The following is a 22,500-nucleotide window of genomic DNA, read 5'->3' on the forward strand; positions in this document are numbered from 1 at the left end:
TAAATTTAGTGGATAAAACAGAAGAAAAATGCATATAAATTGCAGAAAATGCTTTATAAAAATGTTGTGTATCTCATTACACTTAATTTTCTGTTGATTAGCTGAGTAAAAAACTCCAAATTATATAAATTTTATACAGGATGTTTGAACGTTTGACTGACAAGTGTGATAATAACGGATTTACATAAATGACAAACTTGAGTTGTCACACGTTTTCTTCTTTCATCAAAGAGATAAAGTAAGCCTTTATATATGTTCAACACGTTATAGCTTGTTATTAGTGAGTAATTATACTTAGCAAATAATAATACAATCAGAGATATTCATCATTTAAAAAAAATGGTAAAACTGATAAAATAATAGAAAAATGAATGTTCACCAAATAGCAAAAGTTTTGTTTTTAAGTATAATTTCTAATGCAATATCATGTGTAAATGCCTTAATTTAGTTAGTTTCTAAATGCAATGATGGTTATTTGCTGCTGTGTCATTTAAAGCTCCAGAGGAGACACAGTCTCACAGTCAGTGCAGACCAGTTATTATTCTGTGAGTGTTTGCCTTTATTAATACCCATACACTTCTATTAAGAGTCACAACAAGCATGTAATTGTGTTGCTAATTAGCTGGTCAGCCTCGATCTCCCATCTCATTTAGGGTCAATGACACAATCCAACATTATGATGTTCACAAAAGGTTGACAGCACTGTTTTGTAATTGGATTGGAAAGATTTCTATCAGAAGGTTATTACTGTTTAACGCTTCACACTCGCCTCCTGTCTTCTGTGCTTGACTTTTGTCATCCCATCCCCGTCCTCCTCTGAAAGGTGTTTCTGGCCATGATGGCACCTCAGCAGTTACAGCAGCTTCTGTCCCCGAACCAACTGCAGGCTCTGATCCAGCAGAAGCAACAGTCACTCCTGCTACAGCAGGTAAATTAACGCAATACTTATAATAAGAATTAGTGCTACAAATACTAATTGGATAGAAATAAGACTGACCAAAGAAACATATGTGACAAATTGCAATGTTTAAAAGGAATTAATGTAATATGAAGTTGGTCGTATTTGGTCATAAATTAAAACATTAACTCAAGATGTAAGGTCATTAACAAATGGCTTCTTAAAGCAAAGCTAATGGTAAGAAGCAAAGAAAGAGAGTTTAGTAACGTACTTCTCCTTCCAGGTTAGATATTTATTTTTGTGGCTATATTTGACCATTTTTAAAAATGTTAAATAAATAATATAATATAATAATATAATAAATAATGGTCCAATTTTTTTCCAGCAACATCTGAAATTGTTCTACAAGACGCAACAACAGATTCAGCTGCTTCAACAGCAGCCCAGCAAGAAAGTCAAGGAGGTAATGGTTTGTGGTTATGTGATGATAGTAATAATGAAATCACATTATATTCTAGACATAATGGGGAAAGACAGGCAGACATAACCCCATTGTAAACTGTATATACTGGATAGAAATGAAACAATGGTGGTGATCTTTTACTTCATAAGAAATAACATGTGTATGTGCTCAGTCAGTCCAGACTAATACTCAACAATATAGTTCTTACTTGCTCTCTCCAGTTCTCTGCGCAGCAGCTCATGTTCCAGCAGTTCCTTCAGCTTCTTCAGCTCCAGCAGCAGCAGCAGCAGCAGCAGCAGCAGCAGCAGCTCCTCCAGGTGCAGAGACCAGCCCTGTCTTCTCCTGCCGTCTGTCCAGGTAACTCATCTTCACATTTAGCACCAAAGTTTCACATGTCCTACATGTTAGAGACTACGTCTCCTTTGCCCACATTTGACATGTTGTAGCAGGAAAAGCAAAGAAGTGAACTGATCTCATTGACTGTGGCTGTGTTCAGTTAGAGTAAGTCAAAACAGAGTGGCAGTGAACCGGCATTTACGCCCATCGTTTTGAATGTAATACATCAAAATTGCTGCTTATTCAAGCACAGAATAACACTATTATTGTATATCAAATGTATGTATGAACATGCACATGCACCAGTTGTTTGATTATAAAACTGCAATAAAGGCACAATATCGAATTGTAAAAGTAAAAGAATCCACCTAGTTAAGACAAATTACTTCACTTTTTAACTGTAATAAGGTGTGAACAGAAAGTCAACCTGTAAACAGCAGCGTCTTGATCAACATGTAAAATAACAAACTTCTAATGTCCTGTGTGTCTCTTTGTGCATTAGTTGGCTTCAACCCAGCAGAGATTCAGCAGCTATGGAAAGAGCTCACAAATGGAGAAAGTGACGATAAAGCGTCTGCTGAGAGCAATCCCGAGTTTCCTGGTAACAGTTTCATGTCAACACAAGTCACAGCGAGACAGACCAGTGGCCTGCAGTCGTCTTCTTCTCTCAGGGCAGAGCGGTAAGACACATTAGCTCGAGCTGAAATAAAACACACATAAACACCAAAGACTTGTCATCTGTCAACATTTTCTTTCGCTCAAGGGAAAGTGTTTTCACTTTAAATTCCCTTTGGGACCATGTGTTTTCTTTTGTTTGTTTGGTGTGTGTTTTGCCACCTGAGCTGGGGAAGCAAAGACTGAAATAAGTTTACATGAGTAGATGTCTTAAATCAAAAGTGTTTGATTATTCCATTTATTTTTCAATGCTCCCTTCCATTTCCCTCTGACATTTTCCCACCACACAAAAAGGAAAAGAAAACATCTTTAATGTGCTTTGTTGCTGATGTTTGTAATTATGACAAAAAGGTCTCTCTTAACCTCTTTCCTCTAGTGCTGATTACGCTGCTTTGCACGTCCTCTACAACCACGGTGTGTGTCACTGGCCTGGATGTGAATCAGTCTGTGAGAACTTGTACCAGTTTTTCAAGTAGGTTTTTGACTACATTTGTTTTGCTGAAGTTTACGTATGAAGAGTCTGTTATTGATCTGGAAAATGTGTCTCAAAGTCAAACAACCTTGTGATCTATTTGGATTTTTCTTTGTTGTTGTTGTTGTTGTTGCTTATCTCTGTGACTAAATAATACATGGATGTGACACAATTCTTATCCGAAAACAGAGAGGCACAAACTGGGAATAAATAGTTTGGAGCTTTGCAGTATTGAGGAGAACAGCTGTAATGGGTTTGATGTTGAAGTGTATGTTTCTGTGTGAGCAGATTTTTAGTGGAGCATTCCTTTAATGCACCTGTGTGTGTGTGTGTGTTTCAGACACATTGGCAGTGAACACACTCTGGACGACAGAAGCACGGCCCAGTGCAGAGTCCAGATGCAGGTGGTTCAGCAGCTTGAGCTTCAGGTAGGCATGAGATGGTGCACCTCCGTCTCTCCTCATACTTATAGTGGAAGTAATATGTCACCTGCCCGTGATCCAACAGCTCTGCAAAGAACGCCAGCGCCTGCGAGCGATGACGTCTCACCTGCATCTGCCGTCTTTAGAAGCTCAGTCGCTCTCTGCCCCCGCGAGTCGACAGTCACCACAGTCAGACGCAGACGCTGACCCTCATGGTCCACAGGTAGATAGTGAGTCCGTGAAGTGTGAGGCATTTTAAAGCAAAACACCAAATATCTATTCATCTATCTATCTATCTATCTATCCATCTATATATCCTCCTTCCTTCCTTCAAGTCAAAGACCAAGTATTTCCATCCATCTACCTACCTAACTAACTACATTGGAAGTATATGATGGCAAACTTGTCTCCATCAGCACTGATGATGATACAGCCAGACAAAATAAAGTCATTAGAGTAACATGATTTCAACATACACGACATGACGATGAGAAACATCTGAAGTTGCTCAGACCTGTGCAGAATGTAAAAGGTTTAGGTTTTATACTTGGCCTGTCATATTGTCATCTGCACGACGCAGGCGTGTCCTACCGCTGCATTCTGACATCAGACGGCTGCCGTTGTGTTTCCATATCAAGGCAGTTATGCTCTGATGAAGCGGAAGCTAATCATGTGTTAATCTCGCAAATATTGCACCACGATCACAACACTCACCAAACAATTTCACCCTTTAATTAACAATAATTTGCCTCCCTCCTCGTGTGATATTAGTGGAATCACCTCTGAGGAGGTGAATCAAATCGCTCTGTTACACTGAACAGCTCGCAGTCTGTTTTGTTTCCCTGTCAGTCTTTGTTAACGCGCGTCGTCCGCCTGTGTTGCTCTCAGCTCAGTTCAGTCACCAGCGACCTGCCCTCGCTGAGCCCATCACACTTGGCACAAGCGCTGGCTCCTTCCCAGGAGTGTGAGGAGAATTCACCCTCTCATACAGAATGTGCCAGCGCCATAAGACACTGTCAACACCCTTTAGTCCATTCACTGCCCTCAGGTAACTATAGCTTATCTATAGAAAATAAAGGACTCACTTCTCTGCTTTCCACTTACACATATTATCTTCATTCAGAAAATGAATATGAGCTCTACAAGAACAACGACATCAGGCCACCTTTCACCTACGCAACACTGATCAGACAGGTAAACGCTCTTTCATGCAAAACTATCAAACCCTGACTGGGGGAGCATGTGTGTGTATACAGCAGCAGTGCAGGGGCTTCACTTCAGAAACCTTTGTCTTTTCAGTCATATTTTCTGTGTCCAATGTTGTTCTGAACTATAAAAATAAAAAGTTGATTGATTCTGGTGAAAATACAGTCAAGGCAGTAATTTGATACCGTCACATGTGACGTGCTCTCCATCTGCAGGCTATTACAGAAGCACCAGACATGCAGCTCACGCTCAACGAGATTTACAACTGGTTCACACGGACGTTCGCTTATTTCAGACGCAACGCTGCCACGTGGAAGGTATGGCATCACGCCCTGAGATATAACATATATATATAATCCAGTGCGATGGACACCTGATTTATGCAGCATGTATTCAGTCACACGTCTATCTGCCTTCCTTCTGATTTCCTCCGGATCAGAACGCTGTACGCCACAACCTGAGCCTGCACAAGTGCTTTGTGCGTGTGGAGAACGTGAAAGGTGCTGTGTGGACAGTGGATGAGTCGGAATATCAGAAGAGGAGATCCCAGAAAATCACAGGGTACGGCAGACAAACATACGGTATACTATGGCAATAAAAAACAATTTCATCACTTCCAAAACAATAAGTGATGCACCCAGGTGTAAAAGTATCCTGGATACTTATATATCTTATTCTAATTTATTGTGATTTGATTTGATTGTGTTTGAATTTCCCCAGTGTGAGATCAATACACTCTAATCTAATCCAATCCAACTTTATTTGTAAAGCACTTAAAAACAAAGTGCTGTACAGAATAATAAATAAAAGACGCAATAAATAAAAATGCATAGAAGCTCAAATGGGGGATAAGAAACGTCTAAAGCAACTTAAATACATGAAAAGATATAAGAACGTGGATAAAAACCACAATAAAAAAAGATAAATAAATAAAATTAAACCGAAATAACGTGAACAATTTAAACATTGTCAAAGGCCAATGAAAGGAGAATCTAATATAATCTAATCTAGATGTGCAAAGACTCTTATCTGTTTTAATATGGTGTTTTTAAACAACACAATATTTCTTTTTGATAATATAGTAATAAATCCTGTAAAATATGAGACACCATTAGACTAAATGAAAACGCACATGTGTTTGTGGGATTTTGTTGTTGCCCTGTCCTGTGTTTAATTTCTACATCTACAGAGCTGCAATTTCTGTTTCAGTAAATGATTGATAAAATAATTAGTACCAGATTAACTATGGCAAGAGTTTTCAGTTGATTTAAACGAATCATTCTTCATCATAACACACCTTGCCTCAAACTGTTGGACTGAGTCAGGGATTATGTCTATTTTAAAGCCACTGTAATCACTTTGTTTCCTCAGGAGTCCTTCACTGATCAAAAAAGTGTCCTCTAACATCGCCAGTTTACAGGTGAGCGCGTGAGGTCGAGTGTCACCTCCTGGTTAAAGAGTTTGTTGAACCGTGGCAATAGTTTTCCACTTCTGATTTCCTCTGTAGACGGCACTGACGGAGGCTTCACTGCCACGACTCAATCAGAGTGTAAGCAGAAACGCCGAGAGTCAAAGTCGGGAAAGCAAAGCAACTAAAGACAACAGCTACAGACTTCAGCAGTGAGTTGTGCTTATTTTATTTTATTCTTTTATTGTCACTCTCAAGGCTTGTGCTGTCATCGGCTCTGTTTAAATGGAAGGATACAAGAAATAGAGACATAGTAAAATACAAATAGGCTATATTAAGAATATAAATAAAAGTGAAGACACATTATTAAAACTATATGCTGTACATTCTTAATCATACTTTACAGTGTTGGATTTTTTCTTGCAGGTCACTGTTCCTTAAAGATGAAGCGATGAACCTCACTGGCCATGAATCTCAGTGGCCCCCGATAAAAGTTGCCGCTGTGCGTCAGGACGTAGCTTACGGAGAGCACATGTTTGACCTCGAATGACCTTCAAGAGTGGAAATGTCTGATGAAAAGCAGCAAAGGAAGCCTTCGTTGAGTGTTTGGGGGATGTAGGACCATACAGTTGTGACTTTATTTAATATACATCTTACTGTGGTTCCAACTGTGGCCTGTGAGTATTTTAAGCTGTAGAGCGTAACTTTTAAATACTAGTAAATGTCTGTTACATTCAAACTAATGTCAAATGAATTCAAACAATGCTGGAAACACAGAGAGGAGAACGCTGCGGCTCAAAAACCACCCCAGTCCTTCAGCAATGTTATGGTATAAATAGCTTTGTTAGCAAAAACACAGAAACATTCAGTTATTTTCACTTTTTCGAGTCTAACACTGCCTGTTGTTTCCCGTTAACCCAGTACTTTTTCAATCAGTCTGAGGCCTTTTTTATTTTCAAAAGACAAAACATGAGATTTAACGCAATTAAGTGTTGGTAGTCTAGTGATATTCGATCTACATTTTTCTGTACTCAAGAAATCGTTCATCGTTCTGGTTACAAACACACGTGCAGTCTGAGTAGTTTCTCCTCGTGTTTTCTCTGTAAATAGAAATATAATGATCTGTGTGGTATTAAGATAACGTTCCTTTTTATAGACATGAAGCAAAGTTTTTATGCTTTCGTGTAAATATAAAACAGCACTGGTGTTTTTTATTCGCGGTTGTATAACATATTTATTATGATGAACGACTGTTCCATAATTCCTCTTTTATAAACATTTGAAGGTTAAAAAACAGTTGAAATCCATGCTGAGTGAATACACTCAACAACCTGTATCGTGTTCTGTCCAGTGCATCCCATCACAGTGAATAAACGTGTCTCAACTAGTTTAATGTTTACTTTATTATTATGAAACTTGCAACATAAATAGATGTGATGTGTTTTTTAACTGTACGGTCAGACCTTGTGATCTTTAGTTAAGTTTATTTAAAAAAAAAAAAAGAAGCTACATGTTCATAATCAATGCTCCCAACATGAATCAAGTTAAATTCAAAGTGTGTGAAAGGACAATAATCAGACAATCGTTGGTATTTCCATTGCATTTCAGTTCTAAAATCTATTTACATTAGATATATGATAATCTCAATGTGTATTTATGGACATTTCATTGGTAAAAAAAACTAGTTTCCATCAAATTATTCACGGTCTGTTCAATTTCTGACATCAAGTGTATCAAAATATTAGATGAATAATAAATCCCATGGACAAACAGTCTCACCTGAATTGTTTTGTCTCACGCACTGATGAGCCCTGTGAAGTGAAGCCGCTACAATCCCCTTCATAACACAATAAAAAGAACAAAAGGCCTCAGATTCTTCAGCGCCTGTGTTTTGACTAATGTCAGTAATTGTCTTTGCTGATAACACGATCGTTTTTAGGTTTGCTGTTGCCTCTCAGGGCTTCCTTTGATTCACTGTCAGCCCATTAGATGACACTTTCCCACTGATTGCCTGTACAAACTGTGTTTACTGACGGCGAAGTTAGCGCGGTGCTCGACAACTTCAGCAGCCTCACTCCTGTGTCGCTTTGATGTGCCATAATACTCACTGTGAGGCAGGCGAGTCAACATGTTTTTCAGTGCCGCTCTCTTGACAGCACTTAAGTCAACAGCCCCTCCGCGAGGTAGGTCTCCGTTCACCTTCTCGTCAACACGCAACAGTGATGCTGTCAGTGATCAGCTCGTGCACTTCACTGTCCTCATCTGTGGGGAAATCAAGATAAACAGTAAAAATCTCTCTCTTTTTTTTTTTTTTTACAAAATAAGTTTTAAAATTCAACATTAGGGATGGGTTTGCATCAACTGAATCACATAAAAACAAGAATAAAGTGTTTATAAATCTGCATACGCTGACTGTAGCGAGTGATTATTTGACCGACTATCATTTAAAAAAAAAATCAGACTATGCTCCTCTGACCTCAACGTGAAAATGACAGGGTTTTATGCTCATCAGGTCAAGATACAAACGGTGGCCGATCCTTTGCTGTTGCTGAAGCTCAACTCTTGAACAGGTTACCCCCTAAAACAATAAACTCAGTAAAAGACTAGAGGTTTTGATTCACATAGATGAACCAACTCAACCCAATTAACCACATAACATAATGTTATGTTTACCTTGCATAGTTTATGTTCCACATTGTAAACAAAAACAAATGAAAAACATTTAATTGTCTCAAATAAAAAAAAATTCAAAATTGATATTCATATGAACCCAAAATAATTATGAATTAAATGAATTAAACAAATGAATTGCAGTTAGTTTTGTAAACATACAATTCAGTTGAAGTTTATCTTGTTTTTTTTTTTAAACCTCTAGTATTTATTTTTATTTCAGTGAACGAAAATGTTGTTTCAATTTCAATTTTTATTAGTTTTCATTCACTATAATAACCTTGGTCAGGGTTAGGATTAGGCCAGTAGTAGTTATGGTTAAGGTTAGAGTGAGTAAGTAAATCAAAGTCAATGCCGTGTCCTCTGAAGTCATGGAAACCTGTGTGTGTGTGTGTGTGAGCATAAGAGGGCGAGAGAATTTGCATTTATGGAGCCGACACACTTATGAGGTATGTGTCTCTGTTGTGTGAGGAGACTAAAAGCAGAACACGGAGGGCGACTTACAGTCACACAGTTCGACCACGGCTCTGTCTCTGCAAGCACACAACACATCCGCTGAGAAAGGGAGTGCTGTCAACAACAAAACACACACCCACACGAACAGCTCACAGTCTCCTGAGCGGTGACTCAGGCCAGCATGTTGGGTGTTGCTGGAGGTTTCCTGACCTTCTGGTGTGGACAGCAGCAGGAGGATGGAGACGGTGACTGGCTGAACAATGTGTAGCAGAGATCCTGAGCAGTCATGAGTGTCAGACATGCTGCCTGGAGACCATTTACCTGTGGACGACAAGGACGACCAGGGCAAGCAGACTAAAGGTCAGTCTACTTCACTGCTATTCTCACCATTTAAAGGTTTCAGGGTCCTTTTTGAGAAACAGCTCCTCCTCCTCCTCAGTGGAGGATCACTCTGAGATTTCATACTGACGCAACAACAAACATTCAAAATACTGAATTAATAGACTTTTTCTTCATGTTGCAAGTAAAGCGTCTTAATATTTCTACATGTTTGTCTCCAGGTTGTGTGTCTTTAGAGGAAATCCTTCCAGTGCGTGAGCCTGTGTGCAGGGGAAATACCGTCCCCACTGACCTCATCATCAGTGAGTCCAAACAATACAGTGATTAAAATTATTTGTTGTGACTCCTGACGAGGGATCAAACTGAATACAAAAAACAAGTCTGTTATGTCAGTGAAGTGAAGATGAGTTAGTAAAAGGGATCGCTAATTAAAGTGGGAGACAGTGTCAGATTCTCTACAGGCATTTATAACTCAACTAAAACTAAATTTCATTATCACTTTATGTTCATTTTCACATTATTTTGAATGTGATGTGTCGTAAACTGCTGACACTCAAAGTAACATCGGCCTGGATTGTCTTTATATTCTTTCTTTTATATGTCTTTATAAAACATCAATGCATATTTATCATAATGGGGCTTTTGTCATATTGATAATCCAAACTTGCTTCAGTTGTTTGTCTTACTGACTGTCATTAAATGCACATCAGAATTTAGGTTCCGAGTAAAAACTATTACACACATATGTTAATTTTAATCACTAAAGAGCCTCCACACTGTTCTTGTTGTGCAATAATCATGATTTTAAACTCTTTGTGTCTTTAGCTCAGCCTGTTGCTGCCTCACAGGGGGCAGTGGAGCTCACGTCAACTTCCTGCCCACAATGTGGCCTCACAGTCCCAGACCAAAGACTCCTGGCGGTTCCCCGGGGCCAGAGCAAACCGCAGGACTCTACTTCATCAGTGTACACCAACAGCAGCAGGAAGAGCAGGAAGAGCAGAAGTACACACACACCTGCAGCCACACCAAGTGGTAAGCACAGTCATGTGACAGGAGAGCAGACTGGACGACTGACGTTTGGGTTCAAAGCTGTCAGATTTTCAACCATAAGATAAGATTCTGTGTCTGTGGTTGTTTCTGTACCAGAAATTCCAAGTCTGTCTCAGTATTTTCCAACTATGGCATGCACACCCTGTGTCTGAGGAACAGATAATTAATACAGCTGCTGAAAATGTTTTTTTTTTTAAACAATCAAACAAAGGGCAGCAACAAGGCCCCTTCCTGTTGCACTGGAACACATTTGCTACAGTACACTTGTGTACACCCTTAAGAAATGAAGAATTCAATGGGTAGTATTTTGTAAGTTTGTCACATAATTTCCCCAATCCCCAATCCCCAATAACCCTTTATAATTAGGTTTCAAGCACAAGTGCGTAGAACCCATTGAAACTGTAGGAGTTCTTCTTCTTCTTCCGACGGCAAATGAATCGCATTATTGAGGCCCTGAACTTGCCCCAAAACTCACCAATTCTTCCATTAAACAACAAAACTCTTATAACTTTGACGGAAATTCTGATCTCAACCAAACTTGCGATGATTGATGATGGGCCATTGCTGGAGATGTCTATGCAAAAACTCTCAAGTTTGAAAACATCGCCTCCTGGTGGTGGCAGAAAAACAAAAAAGGTTCCTTTACGATTTCTTTTACAGAGATTATCGCATCAAACTCAGAACTGGTGAAAACATTCAAAACACATGGTGGGTAATGTGTGCTGAATAGGAATGGCAGATCGTATAACGGTATTGCCATAGCAACAGTGCAAATTCTGATTTTTGCGACAAAAAAACAAACTGCTACAACTTCGCGAATCAAGGTTCTATCTGAAACAAACTTGCTAGGATTGATGATACTCCAGCCCAGAAGAAGTCTATATGAAAATATTCAATTTCGAAAACACTTCACAACACCTTCAAACTTTCAGATTTCAAGGCATTCAGAGTTCAAGGGTCACATTTTCTTTCCACCAATAATTGGATTAGAAATACAATCGTGATCTTAAAAGCGTCTTCAAACTAGGAGATCTGGTGAATATAAAAGTAAAAAATGTTGACATCTATGATTATACAGGACTTGTAGGTTTGAGTTTTCTGGTTAAGATCAACCAAACACTTGGAGCAGTGTCAAAAGGTGCTAAGTCTACAGTAACAGGTCAGTGCAAATCGTATTAAAAGAATTCCACATCTTTAAATTCAAAGCACAAACTTGTCAAAATAACACTCATCACAGAATCACTGAAAAAATACAAGTCAACCATAAAGAACCTTTAAGAACAAAAGTTTTACTTGATATAAAGAAGGCAATAAATACAAGTTTTCAATGTCAAACATTACAGGCTGAAGTAGCAGTGTCTGTATTTTAGTGTGGTGATGCATCACATGTACAGTGTTTTGTCATGTGTGGTTGTGGGTCAGTGGGGATGGGGGGGGGTTAAAGTCCATTTGTTGGGCAGAGTGACGTAGCAGCCAGAGGCATGTGTACAGTTTGGCAAGGTCCAACATCTAACAAAAAAAATAAAATAAGAGTCAGCACACTTTAGTATTAAGTAAATATGGATTAAGCATATTGAGTACCATCTGAAAGAACATACCTGACCTGACGACATCCCGTGGAAAAGAGGTGTCATCGTAGAAGGGTCGGTTCATCTTGGGCGAAGTCCTTGTCGCAGAAGGGTCGGTTCATCTTGGGCGAGGTCATCACCGCAGCCATCCAGGACGGGACTTCTCCAGGTCGTGGTGTCCAACATGGACTACAGACACTTGTTCGCCGAAATAGCTAGTGTATGGTGAGGTGTTAACCCTAATGGCTCTATCACAAATCCCACTTTGGGCAAGCCATAAAGTCCTATCATTTCAACCAGCTGCCAGCTTTGCAAATAAGAGGCCACTTGTGTTTACACGTTTACATGATCACTGTAAACCACAAAGCTCCAGACACCAAGTCAATCCAAGAAACAAATCAAATAATGAAAAATAAATTAAAAAGCTGTAGCTGCTCACTCCTGCTACAAGAAGGTACTTGGACAACAGTCTTTAACATGAAGCCAAATTCTGTCTGATTTTCTAAACATCATGACTCCTGGAATTCAGCCCACAGAACAAAGGTTTTATTTCAAGTCGTTTGAACATTTGGTGCAACTTCCACTTAAATAATCCGAGTTGTCACTCTGCCAGGTTTGTGTCCTCCTAAAGAAAAGAAACGCGCTCTAAACCTGCAACCTACAATCTCATTTATGAAAGAAACTATGCAGGATAGCCCTGCATCCCTAAGGCGAGTAACGCATAGTTTTGCAGGGGAAGAAGAAAATCCCCTGCTGGGAGGCCTCCCAACATAACGCGCAAAAAGACTATGAACACAAAAAGGTTCAACTCCTTTAGAGGGAAATAAACTTGGCAGAGTGAGACAAGTCAGCATTAATATTAAATTAATGAGTCAGTGGGGATAAAGTCCATTTAAAAAAGATCTCGGTGACCATGTCCTGTTGGGCAGAGTGACGTAGCAGCCATTAAGGCATGTGTACAGTTTGGCAAGGTCCAACATCTAACAAAAAAAATAAGAGTCAGCACACTTTAGTATTAGTATCAGTAAATATGGATGAAACATTGAGTACCATCTGAAAGAACATACCTGAAGACATCACGTGGAAAAGAAGTGTCATCGTAGAAGGGTCGGTTCATCTTGGGCGAAGTCCTCGTCATAGAAGGGTCGGTTCATCTTGGGTGAGGTCCTCATCATAGAAGGGTGGTGATCACCGCAGCCACCCAGGATGGGACTTCTCCAGGTCGTGGTGTCCAACATGGAGTCCTCTGATCCAGGAATGTGCTGCATCCTTCATCTCTTCAAAACAAGGAAGAATTTGATAAGTCACAAGAAAAAATGAAAAGTAGACAAATAACAAATCCTCAGGTAGCTCACCTGGTCAAGTGTGACAGGTCCTTACATCCAGTCAGAGCTCACCGATGGATGCCCTCCCTAACCTATACCCTTTCCTGTTCTACACTGACAGTTACAAGCAATCTTTCCATCCATTTGGGAAGATGCTAACCCCAATGTCTTGGTTGGCTCATGAAAAACTGTAAATTTCCCAGTTGCCCAGACAAACGTTCCTTCTGATTCTGTAGTCCCACCACAAAAAGGTCCTCTGCTAAAACCCTACTTTTGCTAAGCATGAAATCAATTCCACTTTCCTGTCCTCAGACCTCATTTTCTCTCCCTGCAGCCTTTCAACAGCCATTACTGTTGTAACATCTGCAAGAGGCAGCAGTTTCACAATTCAAAGCTTCTCGTGTGTTTAGCAAGACGTGGCACCAGAGTATTGACAAAGCAGACACCTGAAAATGCTTGACCCCAATTTAAACAAATGCTTCACCATCTACAAGTGATGTGATGTGATTTACACTACAAACCTGTCCATTCCAATCCTTTGTTTCAGAGGAAGATACATGCATATCATGACAGGCTGAGTCACAAAATCAGATGGATCCTTGTCTGATTTTGGAAACACGACAGCCATGATATGCCACTCAGTCAGGATCCGTGGCCAGATTTTCTCACACACAGAGAAGAAGGGGAAGGACGAAATGCCTTACCATGTTACGAGTCGACTCAATTTACCTTGTTCTCTGCTGCGTGAAAAAGACCCAGCTCATAAAATCTTGACTGATTTAAAAATTGAGCAATTAAATAACTCAATCATCGATGCTGTTGGGTCATGCAGTGAGCTTGTGATCTTTTGCATGGTTTCCCAAACATTTAGAGGTCAGGTTACTGACCCCAAAAATGTCAAATTCAATGATTTTCTGTCCTAAACTGATGAACCATTTGGGTAAATTAGATCAAGCATTTGAAAGGTGTTTACATTGTTAGTAGTCTAATGACACTTCTTACCCAACACATGAAGACGCAGTGAATCAGGATACTGCTACCTTTGGCAGATGCAACAGCAGCAGTGAGTGGTGGAAGGCTGCAGGGAGAACAAAATTGATATGGAGACAAGTTGGAGGAATCATTTAATGCATAGCTCAACAAGAGCTAAAGCAGAGAGAAACTGTTTTAGGGCAAGTCTACAAAAATCAGAGGAGAAACTTCGCCAACACATCTAAGAGATAGCAGTTTCTCATGCAACCAACCAAGACATTGGGATTAAGCATCTTCCTAATGACTCTACAAGCCGCCTAAATTGTGAAATTTGAAAGAAAGTCATGGGCAATAATGGACTACAGACACCTGTTTGCTGAAATAGCTAGTGTATGGTGAGGTGTTAACCCTATACTCTATCAAAAATCCCACTTTGGGCAAGCCATAAAGTCCTATCATTTCAACCAGCTGCCAGCTTCGCAAATAATAGGCAAGAGACCACTTGTGTTTACACATTTACATGATCACTGTTAACCACAAAGCTCCAGACTCCAGTCAACCCAAGAAACAAATCAAATAACGAAAAATAAATTAAAAAGCTGCAGCTGCTCATTCCTGCTATAAGAGGGTACTTAGTACTTCTGATTTTTGCCTGAATTCAGCCCACAGAATAAAAGTTTTATTTCAAGTCATCGTATAGAAAGATAAAAAGTTTGATAATATGGCGCAACTTTCACTTAAATAATCTGAGTTGTCTCTCTGCCAGGTTTGTGTCCTCCTAAAGAAAAGAAACGCGCTCTAACCCTGCAACCTACAATCTAATTTTTGAAAGAAACTATGCAGGATAGCCCTGCATCCCTAAGGCGAGTAACGCATAGTTTTGCAAGGGAAGATAAAAATCCCCTGCTGGGAGGCCTCCCAACATGACGCGCAAAAAGACTATTAACACAAAAAGGTTCAACTCCTTTAGAGGGAAATAAACTTGGCAGAGTGAGACAAGTCAGCATTAATATTGAATTTGATTTCAGTTAGCGACTACAAAGGCTGATGGCAGTGTGGAAATTTTAAGACTTAAATGTGCCAACAAATGCCAGATTTAAAGTATATCATAACATTATCCATGGGCTGAATAACACCTACAATCTAATGTGACTACACTTGCATATAAATCAAAAGTTTAGCTTCGTAATCAAATCAGGAACTGGTTATCTTATCAAAGCAATTACCAGTTGAGAAGGAAGACCTGGTCTAGCTCATCATAATCAATTACTAAATTTTTACAGCACTTTGAAAGAACTTAAGCTACAGTAAACGTTGATGCATTTACTACATGATTCATCAGCTTCCACGTTTGTCAACAGTCCAAGTGGCAACTATGATAACAGATTCAAGACCAAAATCTCATTTTTAAATTAAAGCCATTTCAAAATGAGGTACCAGAATTTCCTGCAGAAATCAGACGCCTCAAGACTAATCAACTTTAAAATCTTGGCATGCATCAGTGTGTAAATAAAGGCGTTTGCACTCAGTAATGCAAAACAAAAAAACTTGATTATTGTAATGCCATTGTGTCAGGCATTGTAAATGTTTAGATGCAAATTAACTTTAAAAATTGAGTGGACACGATTTACCCACAAAGATCATGTGGCAAAGGCCTTTAATACTTACCTGAAAGCTAAAAATGTTACCTGTTTTTTAAAGAATTTGAATTAGCTTGTTGTCTAATTGGTGTGCATCTTGCCAGTCTTGCAGCATAAATTTTGTTCACCTTTCTGGTGCAGTAAAGTCAATTGGAGTGTTAGTCTTGGTCCAAAGGTCAGATTAACGTCAGTCCAAGTCAGTCATCACACACACACACACTCAACCAGGAAAACTTAGTAGGAAAAACAGATCAGAAATGATAGACTGGCATGAACACCAAGACCAAGTACAGTCATGACACAGTGGCCATGAAAAATCAAGATTGAGGTCAGAGCAGGTATAGTAATGGCACGGCGGCCAAGTGAAATTTCACCTTAACTAAAACGCGATCTAATTAAGATGGACATGCAGGGATGTCGGTGCTCCTCTTGACTGATGCTAGAAGAAAAGTACAGGTTAGTTCACTTACTGTGCATGGACGCGGAAGGCACCCATGTTTGCCTATGTAAAATGGCTATACGCGCAAGGCCACACGTACAATAACACAAGTAGACTACGAAGGCGCGGGCACAGTTAGCAATCATGGCCTACTTGCATTAAGGGACGTATGGCCATAAAAAGGCAATGGCAGGGCTGCCATCAAAAGCCAAGTACTGTGTCTGTAGATCACTAGGATCTATTTTAACGTTCTAGGGCTAACGGTAGATTAATGGCCACGATGGAAAAGAGAGAGAGAATAAAAAAAAAAAGGCACAGCGACCAAGAAGTCTAAGCCTTGTGACAGAGTGAACAAGGCACAACATTAATTTTATTCCTACCATCTAGCTTTAAATGTACACCAACATCCATTTACACCTCATTTAAGATCTGGTCCTCCAACATCACTATATTTTAGTGCTAAAGAAAACAGTTCAAGTTGATTTTTTTTTTCCCTTTTAAAAGTTAGGAAAGGCACGAGGAGGGCCAGGACAGATCGACGCGGCGGCCGGAAGAGCGATGGCCCGCGGCCTGCGTGTGACTTACCGTCTTAAGAATTAGTTGGAAAGAAAAAGTGGTTAAGGGCAAGAAAACGCCTCCATAGAGAGGCGTGTTCTTACCTTTGCATGTAAATTGTCAGTGTGATTTGGTAGTTAGCTGTGAGCAGCTAGACTAGCAAGTCAGTTGCTGACACCTAAGTACGTTCACTTTCAAAAAACACCATACACGTTTTCTTTTGTTTATTTCCCTACTCTGCAAAATAAATAAAAAAATATGGACTCACCCTTTGTAGACAGACCTAAAAAGGAAAAGTTAGTGCATTATAACTTATCAAGCATCTAAGCCCTTCAAGACACCATATCTACTTTAATGTGAACTGCTGAACATAATCATATTCTCAGACCATCTTAACTATTCAATTCAGGCATCTCAGTCCCACACACAACCCATTTATTCAGAGAGAGAATTTCAAACACTCCATCAGTCACCTCATTCTTTCAAATCACTCGCTCAGCAGTTCCACAAAACTATAACCAACAAGGACCAGATTTCAGACCACCCAATAAAGTGGACAGGAACATACAAAACCAACCTGTGGCAAATGCTCCATGTACAACCCTCAGCTATTTGACAGATGGAAAGCAGGAGAATAGAAAGAACGTGGCCATGTTGGACAAAGCAGAGAGATGTAGGCACAGCGGCCAAGAAAGAGTGGGGACACAGCGGCCACCCAGAATTAAACCATGACACCTACTATTTGACAGTCTTCATGAAGATCAATCTGGGGGAAAAAAACAAACAAACAAAAAAATGTTTGAGTCCAGTCTCCAGCCTTGACAATGTTCAAGTTCATACCGTTACAGGTGTAAAATAACTAGGTAAGGTGTGCTACAATGTGTTTGTATGAGGTACAGACATGGTTCACCCAGCCTGAGATATAAAGACTCAGTGAAACAAAGAAATTAACATAATCACAAGTGATGTAGAATAAAGTTGATTAAGATTCAAGGAATGCCTTTAAGTTCAAGTATAGAAATGTCAGTACCTCATAAGCCAAAACTTATATTATACATGTGTGATTAAATTAATATGATATATTGCCAGTTAAATACATTATGAAAATTAGCCATAACATTTTCAATGATGTAGTAAATTATCTCTAGGTGACACTCACCTTTTTTTGACAGCCTCAGGCTTTTGTATATGGCGGGTCCGACCAGGTCTCCGTGAGCAGGAAGCAGGTTGTTCCTTTAAAAAAAAAAAAGTTTGTATTTTAATGACTACATAAAAAGTTCAGAACTAGAAAAGACATGTAAAACCCTGAATCTGTTTTTAAACATTTAACATAAAAAAAACAAATAAGTATTTCCAGTGAAAAACTCAATAGTAATGACCATGAGTGGAACAGTGAGTTAACATAGCACAGCAGCCATTTTAACTTGTTTTAGTCTTGTTTTGTCCATTTTGATAATGGATTGGTTTAAGTGTTTGAGTTTCAGATTTTTTTTTATTTTGTTAAATGTGAATATTTCTTTGCTCTATTTAAGCAATCATTGAAACCAAATAAAAAAATATATATAATAATTATACATGCAAATACTGTATATAAATAATTAATTCATAATTGTTTAAACATGTAATAATTCAAATTATTGGATTATATTATTAATAGTCCTATTATAAAAGTATACATATATCTCATGCCATTCTGTATCCTGAGTTTTAGTAGCCCATATAGAGTTAACATAAATACAGTGTGTGTGTGTGTGTGTGTGTATGTATTCATTGCACCTTTCTGTTCTGTTTAATATTATTTGAAGCCCATGGTTAAACTTATTCATAAATATGCAGTGTTATAATAACTACATCTCTGACGTTTAGAACAAACCGTTTGAATATCCATTGAAATTTTAGCAAGTTATGGTTATCTAAAAAGTCCATGTACCACTACAACACATGCTATGGGTGAACGAGCTGACTGTGGCAAGACGTTTGACACTCCGCCGTAAGACATCTACCCTTTTCATTATTATCTATGGTCACCATTAAGTTAACTTAACAAAAGTTACTCACCATTCTGGACAGGCCACCAATCTGGACCAGGTCGAACACGCCATCCTCGAGCTGATGCACGCGACAGCCTTTTCGGCGTCTGACGTCACGCCGCGGTAGTTTTCTCTTTTTTTCTCTTTCTTTTTTGAGGTTTTATGGCGGTTGGTGCATTACCGCCACAAGTTCCCTCCTCCCGGCACAGTTTCAGTAGTTAAGCAGCAATACTTTTTTCGCGTGTTTCTTTTTTTCGTTCCACAGCTCGTGCGGCTTCTCTTCAAAGTAACATCACGGAACTCTTGGCTGGAGGAAGATTAAATAAGAAGAGGAGGAGGAAGCAATCAGCGGTCATCAGCTGATTGAAAAACACCTGTGTAAAGACGGCGGTTGGCAAACGATTTGGTGCATTACCGCCACCATCTGGTATGGAGTGAGGATCTAACTGAACTATTACATAAAAGTAAAAATAATAATTATATATGTGTATATATATATATATATATATATATATATATATATATATATATATATATATATATATGTTGAGAGAGAGAGATACATACTACAAAACACACACACAAAAAAAACCTATATATGCATACACATACATACACCTATTAAACAGGAAGTGCCCTCTAACGTTGTGCAGGGACGCCGCTGAAAATAACTAGGACTGAAAATAACTAGCAATCAGTGAATGAACGGGAGATGAGCTAGAGGCGCGCGTGTCAACGTGGGCACACAGAGACTTGTGAGCCCTCGAGCTCGAACCCGTTTAGAACTGCTTGCGGTACTAGTTTAATAATAGTGTTTTCTTTCTGTGCCAACCAGGTCAGATTGTTGTTGTCAGGGAAAATGTTGGACAAAATCAATCATTTTGGACAAGATAGACGTGCTGTGAACAATGATATCGTGAAAAACAACCTAAATAACAGGAAAAGGTGAGATCACTGTTAGGGCTACACTATCCCACTTTCTGTGGGGGCTTCTTGGTGTTTCCTAAGGTGGCCTGGAAGTGCAAAAAAGCTTGCAAACAAATTAGTATTTCCGAAAACAGATTCACAAAAAATGAAACACGTTTACAAATCCCCTAACAAATTTCAGAGATACTGGTCCGCTATAAACAAAACAGTGAACAGCTGCCCGGACGTTTTTTTCTTGAGACACAACAGACAATCACATTATTTTATATGTAACACTTCCTATCAGCCTAGCTTTCAAAATAAGAGCGACTTCAGCTTTTTACGACATTTTATGTCAAATATTTGCCATAACGTTCACTGTATTAATTAATTCTATAAAATAAAATGTGTAACATCTAAAAAGAATTGACCTTTCACTTGATCACTTCCGGGTCACTTGCAGTATTTGGTACATTCCCTTAGCTGTATGGACTGTGGCTTTTGTTGATTTGATTCGGGAAGTGTTTCGCATTTCATCATTTTGTTTTCGAAAAAGTAAATTTACATAAGTTTTACATTCTTTTACTAAAGCAGGTGTAAAAACTCTTATATTCAAATGAATATTCTGTTTCTAGTTTTCTATAAGAGGATCTCTTAAAAAGTTTTGCCTTCAAACTGCTGCACTTTCTCCCAGTTATATCAAAGCGTCTGGCGCACCGCTCTTTGTTTATCATTGTGTTCGTGTTGTTATCGCTATGAAGTTAGGCACTAAATCAATACAGTGGCCACACATAATACGTCCTTTTCATCTACACACAGGTATTAGCATGATTTATGTGTGGGGGGTGGATAATTTGAGCGGCTAAGCAGAAAAAAGCTGAACCCCACTCCCCGGGGAATCCCACCGTCTCCTTTTCATTTACGTCTGTGAATAAACAGGATAAAACAGCTCAATATGCATGAGCTCACTGACTGGGGATGGGGATGAAAACAGTAACTGAGTAACAACACAATGGTGTAGCATGATGAGAGATGCACAAAAACACACAGCAGCGAGGTTAATGTATGCAACTTCATCTGCACCTAATTTGAGTTGTAGACCAATTATCATGTGACAGCTTCTTCCTGGATGTTGTTCATCACCAGCAGGCCCCTGTGGCCTTTTTTTGTTTTCCCTGGAGGACTCAACAAACCTCTGTGATTAAGTAAACACAATCACACTTGATCACTGCAGCACAATAGTCTTTTAAGCCTTTTAAGTTGCAGTCGGCACAACATGCAAACACAAGCGAGATTAATTTCGGGGTTAATAGAGTTGTTAATCCCCATTTTGTGACGCGTATGACAGGCTTTAAGAGTACAGCGGCTTATTTCTGTCTCGTTCTCTTTTTGCAGACTCTTGTTTCCAGCTGTTGCTGGCCTGCCTGTCGTGTCAGTGCTCTGTCGTGCTCTTGAGCCTGTTGGAGGCCTGCTCCTCCTGCCTGAACACCCTCTGCTCCTCCTGCTGTAACGCCTGCAACCGCTGCTGCTCCGCTGTCCAGGAGGCGCCCATGGAGGAGTTCAACTGCCACACGCACTGCCACTCGGTCCTGTTCGAGTCCTGCTGCGAGCCAACGGAGTGTCTCGAGTTTTGTGTGGACTGCTGTGAGATCTGCCATCGCACGTAGGAGACAGTAGACGGTAGTCAGGCCTGAGGATTGACTAAGGAAAAGGAGGGAAAAAGGAAAGGATCTTTATTGTCATTATAGCTACAACTGAAAGTACAAGGTCAGGTGGAGCGTTGATCAGACTGAGCGCGCCGCCAACAAGCCAACTCCACACAAAGAGGTCCCAGACAGGGAATTGAATCCAGCACCTTCATGCTGTGAGGCGAAAGCGCCAACCGCCATGCCACATTATCAACTCATCCATGGAGCAAGAACAACATGTGATTCACAAGTTCCATAAGGATGTTGCTTCTGCCCACATGTCATCCTGTGTGGATCCTGTGTTGTGACCTTCACATTCTATGTTTTGCTGCTAATTTCCTACTTACTTACCCACAGGATTAAGGGGCGATTCAACTTCAGTGAAGGGAACATTCATGTCACACTTTGATTCACTTTCCGAGACATAAATAAGAAGAAACTGGAACATGAGCTAAGGGGCCATTAGCCTATGTTAGCATAATTACATTACATTACATGTCATTTAGCAGACTCTTTTATCCAAAGCGACTTCCAATGGAATTGAGCACAATCAGCCAGGGGTGGAGTCGAACTTGCAACCATTGCGACCATGATGTCTTTCGCAAACAGGGTACCGGTCCTAACCACTGAGCCACTCCATCCCCAAGGATTGACTAAGGAAAGCTAAGCTCATGCATCGTCTTACATTTGTATTTTTGTGTGTAACATCTAGGAGGGTTTGTTTGCAGGTATTTGTTATGTTTGTATAAATGTACAATCAATTTAAAATAAAACGTGTCAGTTTCTTGTAGAGTTTTAAATGTGTTCTCATTCGATAACAAACTTCGGTACCTAAGGAGTTAACCTCGGCAGTGTCAGCAGGCCAAAAATCAAACGGCGCCTGTGATTGGCTGTTTTGAGGTGTGAATTAAGTCACAACCGGAGACTGAGCTCATTCCCTGAAGAAGAAGGTGAAGAGGAAGACAGGGCTGAACACATGTGT

The 22,500-nt window shown here is 39.6% G+C and overlaps 2 protein-coding genes across 2 annotated transcripts; both read left to right on the forward strand.

The window, feature by feature from the left end:
- Positions 1–1,659: 1,659 nt before the first annotated feature.
- Positions 1,660–7,254, forward strand: LOC122776318 (forkhead box protein P2-like). Its single transcript, XM_044036787.1, has 12 exons — positions 1,660–1,718; positions 2,200–2,377; positions 2,749–2,844; positions 3,185–3,272; positions 3,352–3,489; positions 4,155–4,314; positions 4,390–4,460; positions 4,688–4,789; positions 4,912–5,033; positions 5,844–5,892; positions 5,980–6,092; positions 6,307–7,254. Exons 2-12 carry the CDS (start codon positions 2,310–2,312, stop codon positions 6,428–6,430), a joined length of 1,131 nt encoding a protein of 376 aa, XP_043892722.1. The 5' UTR covers positions 1,660–1,718; positions 2,200–2,309; the 3' UTR covers positions 6,431–7,254.
- Positions 7,255–9,230: 1,976 nt separating this feature from the next.
- LOC122775563 (myoD family inhibitor domain-containing protein-like) lies at positions 9,231–22,044 on the forward strand. Its single transcript, XM_044035531.1, has 4 exons — positions 9,231–9,366; positions 9,567–9,647; positions 10,171–10,377; positions 21,226–22,044. Exons 1-4 carry the CDS (start codon positions 9,306–9,308, stop codon positions 21,495–21,497), a joined length of 621 nt encoding a protein of 206 aa, XP_043891466.1. The 5' UTR covers positions 9,231–9,305; the 3' UTR covers positions 21,498–22,044.
- The last annotated feature ends 456 nt before the right edge of the window (positions 22,045–22,500 follow it).

The sequence above is a fragment of the Solea senegalensis genome, linkage group LG10, assembly GCF_019176455.1.
Source record: "Solea senegalensis isolate Sse05_10M linkage group LG10, IFAPA_SoseM_1, whole genome shotgun sequence".
Classification (NCBI taxonomy): domain Eukaryota; kingdom Metazoa; phylum Chordata; class Actinopteri; order Pleuronectiformes; family Soleidae; genus Solea; species Solea senegalensis.